Below are 4,241 nucleotides of genomic sequence, written 5' to 3'. Positions count from 1 at the left end.
TCTATCCAAAACTGATACCATTCCACTATTTTGGCCATATCTTTTTATCTACAAAAAATTTTAATCTGATTTTAATTTGGTTGCAAAGTATACTTCAAGATCTTTCCAACGACATATTATATGGCTTATTTGGACTTCTGGATCAAAAGTTATGATAAAAACAAAATCTGCAAAAACTGTTGACGGACGAGTTTTATTTCGATTCGAATTCGGATTCTTTTCTTATTCTTCGACTCTCTTTTTCCTATAAATAGAGGTCATATCTCCCCTTTTTTCAATGATCTACAATCAACAATCAACAATCATCATCTCTCTCTATTCTCTCTCTAAAGCTAGAAGTTTTCCTTCTCTCTATTCTTTTTCTAAACCTTCCCTCTTTCAAAATTCCTCATACATTAGTTCTAGACACACCTAGCCAAATTCGAAGTTGCCTTCGCCCTAGACGTGAAAGGTTATAATTTCTGAGGGTTTGGTCCCAAATCTCTATTTCAATTATTTAATTTAATTGTTTTGATTTATATTTTCCTTGAAGTTACTTACGCGTGTATTTTGTTATTAGAAAGAGGCACGAGGCATCAAAGTATGTAGTCTTATTGCTCTATTCTTGTAGAAAGCATGTTTATTATTTGTTAATTCCTAGCATCATGTTAGGATGTTATTATTGCTTTCTAGTATCATGTTTAGGGTGCTTCCTATGCTTTCTAATATCATATCAATATCATGTTAGTATCATGCTAGGAATAAAGCTTTGATCTTTAATGTTTAGTGACATGCTAGGGTTTGTTATTAATCTTATTAGTATCTTGCCTAGGATCTTGCTAATATTATTATGCTTTGAGATTGAGAATATTATTATTATAATTTATTATTATGTTGCTTGATATATTATTATTGTTATTGCTTGATCACGCCTTTTATGCAGCTTTAAAGGGAATTTGTACTTGTAATCACGCTTAATAAGATAATTAATAATCTTGTTTAGGGATAATATGATTATAATACAAGTGATCGCCAATAATAGATTTATTTGTCCATTAAAATTCAACCAACATAGATAAATAGGTTTAGGGTTAATCTGTTGATTGCATGTTAGTCAGAAAGCACACATGAATACGAGAAGAATGAAGTAAAGGCCTATTATTAGGGCGAGTTCTTTCTCTTTTAGATTGAATTTGTACCTTCATCCCCGAACTTCCAGTCATGTTTCTAGACCTATTGGAGTTAACGATCTCCTGGATCGTTAAGGGGTGTAACCTTCACCCTGCGAACGGTTTACAAGTTCCTAAAACTTGTTGGCGACTCTTTTGCTCTAGCTTCCTTCCCTTTGGACGCCACCATGCTTAAGTGTATGATCACAGTGGGGTTCAAGTTTGGGGTAATGATTGAAATATTCCCTACAGTTTTTGGCGACTCCACTGGGGATGATTTCTATTTTAATTCCGAAAATTTATTTTGGCAATGATTTAGAATGAGTGGATGAGACTCGAAAGGTTCTAAGTATTTCATGTGCGTAATTTTGATTAACATTATTGTCATATGCATAAAAAAGGTTCTCATTGGAAAGACCATCCGTAATGAGTCAAAAACATAGGATTTTTACACGTAGGAAATTTGAGAAATATCTTTCACAACTAGAATCGAAATAATACTGCAAAAACTGGAAAATTCTAAGAACACAGAAAGCTGCTGAGGCATGTAGGAACTAGCGTCTAGAAAACATAGTGCGTCGCCTGAAAAATGGCCTCGTCGCCTGGCGACAATGTTGTCGTCTGGCCACGAAGTCATTTTCTGGCGACAGACTCTGTTGTCTGGCGCCGTGTTCTTCCAATACCGAGCCAGAACTCTGCCTTCTTGTTTTGACTAGTTCTAGCACTGTTGGCTCGATTCTACTTCCTGATTGAGTTTTTCTCTTTTTTCTAAAACCCATATGTGTTCTACATATGGACATAACCCTCTAGGAATTCATGCTCCATCTACCCAATTGAACGCTCTGAGCAACAAAGGGTACATCCGAGAATGTTGAATTCACCAAACCATGGAAGCGAGATTAACTCGCGGGGACCCATCCACACGCGCCAACCCTTCCAAAGGTAAGGCTTCCGCGCGGTGCATCCAAACTCATAACCATGGACCCTCTTTGACTAACCCATATCCTGAACTTTAGAGAACTAGAGCCATGGTTGGGTTGTAAACTCATTGCATCATATTATGACTACTTGACTACTTGTGCATTATTTGTTGTGCATACTCTATGTGTTTTTCCTAACTGTTTGTTTAACTTGTGATTAAGTCTAAATAAATAACCAATGACTAAAGAACTTTGCTTAATTAATTGATTAATTAATTTGAGCAAATAAATATGTCTAAAATCGAGTCATAGTTCCTTTGAGTCAACTCGGATTTTTATTCCCGTATACTGCACAAGCGTCAACGGTTTTTGGTCATAGCCGGAGTTCTAGGAAGAACTACGAGTCGTAAAACCTATGGATCTATAGCCCCAAATTTTATCTTTAATTTGGCGTTCGTTTCGTCCCAATCAGAGTCACAGATCAAAAGTTATGACTAAAATACTACAGCCTATCCAGTTTTGTGCACATACGTGAAGTCTTAGCTTAGTGTTAGAATCCAACTCCTTTTGATGTATTAGATTCCCTTTAGTTGCTTTCCTAGAGTTTATTTTATGTTTTCTTAGCTTGAGTTCCCATTATTGTGTTACTGTCAGTTCAGTGTTCACTAGGGATTCTCCTTGTAATCAATTTAAAGCTCTTTAGAGGGTGAATGATTAATGAAATCTTAAGCCTTCTACCAAGTGTTGCCTTGAAGTATCAGCCGTCACAAGCCCCGACCACCCGCACTCCGTCGCCCAAATAGACATGAGTGCTCCTTTGATTAAATTGCCCGCTTGTGTTGCTTTGTGCTCACAAGCCCCTCTTCCTCTCAAGACTAGCATCCTTGCCGCCAAAAGGCTAGCGCGCGCCGCACATTACGGGGTCAAACTCCCGGACCGTGACAGTTGGTATCAGAACCAAGGCCCAAACCTCGTCGCAAGCAACCGGTGTAGGAACCAAAGAGGGCTACACGAAGATGGAATTCATAGAGGAAAGACTTAGTTGGCTCGAGACGAAAGCGGACGAATGGTCCTAGCTGCAAGTCATTGTGCGCGAGCAAGCCGAGCAAATTGTGAAATTGATGGAAGATAGAGATGCTCTCCGTGAACAATTGCAATTTGTTCAAGGACAAGCCGATGAAGCACTTGAAAAATGTGCTACCTTAATGCGCGCTGTGGGCAGAGACGCACATGGGGTTGGTGTGGAGAAGATCAAGCCGCCTAAACCTCGCGACTACAGTGGCGCTATAGATGCTAAAGAAGTAGATAACTTCCTCTTCGACATGGAGCAGTACTTCCGAGTGTGTCAATTGAGTGACGATCAGAAGGTGGATACTGCCATCATGTACTTGTCCGAAGATGCCAAGCTTTGGTGGCGCACCAAGCATGCAGACATCGAAGCAGGAAGAATCAAAATTGATATATGGGCGGAGTTCAAAGGGGAACTCAAAGAACAATTCTACCCCGACAACACAGAATTTGTTGCTCAGATGAAGTTGATAGAGTGCCGCCAGAAGGGTTCCATTCGCGACTATGTGAAAGAATACTCGGCGATAATGTTGGACATCACAGACATGAACGAGAAAGATCGAGTGTTCAACTTTGTCAATGGGTTGAAGGAATGGGCGCAGCGAGAAGTTTTAAGGTAGAAGATTGATACCCTCGCTGCTGCAATGTGTGCCGCTGAGATATTAATGGACTACTATGACGGGAAAAGCCGGCAATCCGAGAATGATTCAAGTGGGACGTCAACACGCTCCAATAGCCCGACTCCAAGCTCCCCAAAGGACGCAGAGAACGGCTCACGAGTATCGTCCAACACCATTAATACTTATCAGAGAAGAAGTGGAGGAGGTGATGTGCAGAGATCTACATCGACTGGCACCCACAACTCCGGAAACTCTAAGGCCAGCAAGTCCTCGACAAATACCAAGCCGCCGAACTGCATTCTTTGTCGAGGCCCACACAAATGGTGGGAGTGCGAGCATAAAGAAGAGCTTGACAAGATCCAAAAGAGATTGTCATCTATGTCCGTGCAAGAGATCCCAGAGGAGAAAGAGACCAGCAGAGACAACAGCCCATACTACGAGATGTACTCCATGCGAATGACTTCCCCAAAACCTAAAGTCCAGTA

At 40.4% G+C, this 4,241-nt stretch overlaps 1 protein-coding gene across 1 annotated transcript; it reads left to right on the top strand.

Annotated features, from left to right (window-relative positions):
• Positions 1–3,189: 3,189 nt before the first annotated feature.
• On the top strand, positions 3,190–3,756 carry LOC145565229 (uncharacterized). The gene has a single exon (XM_081625298.1). The coding sequence runs from the start codon at positions 3,190–3,192 to the stop codon at positions 3,754–3,756; it is 567 nt and encodes a 188-aa protein (XP_081481424.1).
• Positions 3,757–4,241: the final 485 nt, after the last annotated feature.

This window comes from Chenopodium album, chromosome 10 (genome assembly GCF_948465745.1).
Source record: "Chenopodium album chromosome 10, dcCheAlbu1.1, whole genome shotgun sequence".
In the NCBI taxonomy this organism is placed as follows: Eukaryota; Viridiplantae; Streptophyta; class Magnoliopsida; order Caryophyllales; family Amaranthaceae; genus Chenopodium; species Chenopodium album.
Note: the sequence above shows the minus strand (reverse complement) of the source record. Positions and strands in the feature narration are given on the sequence as shown.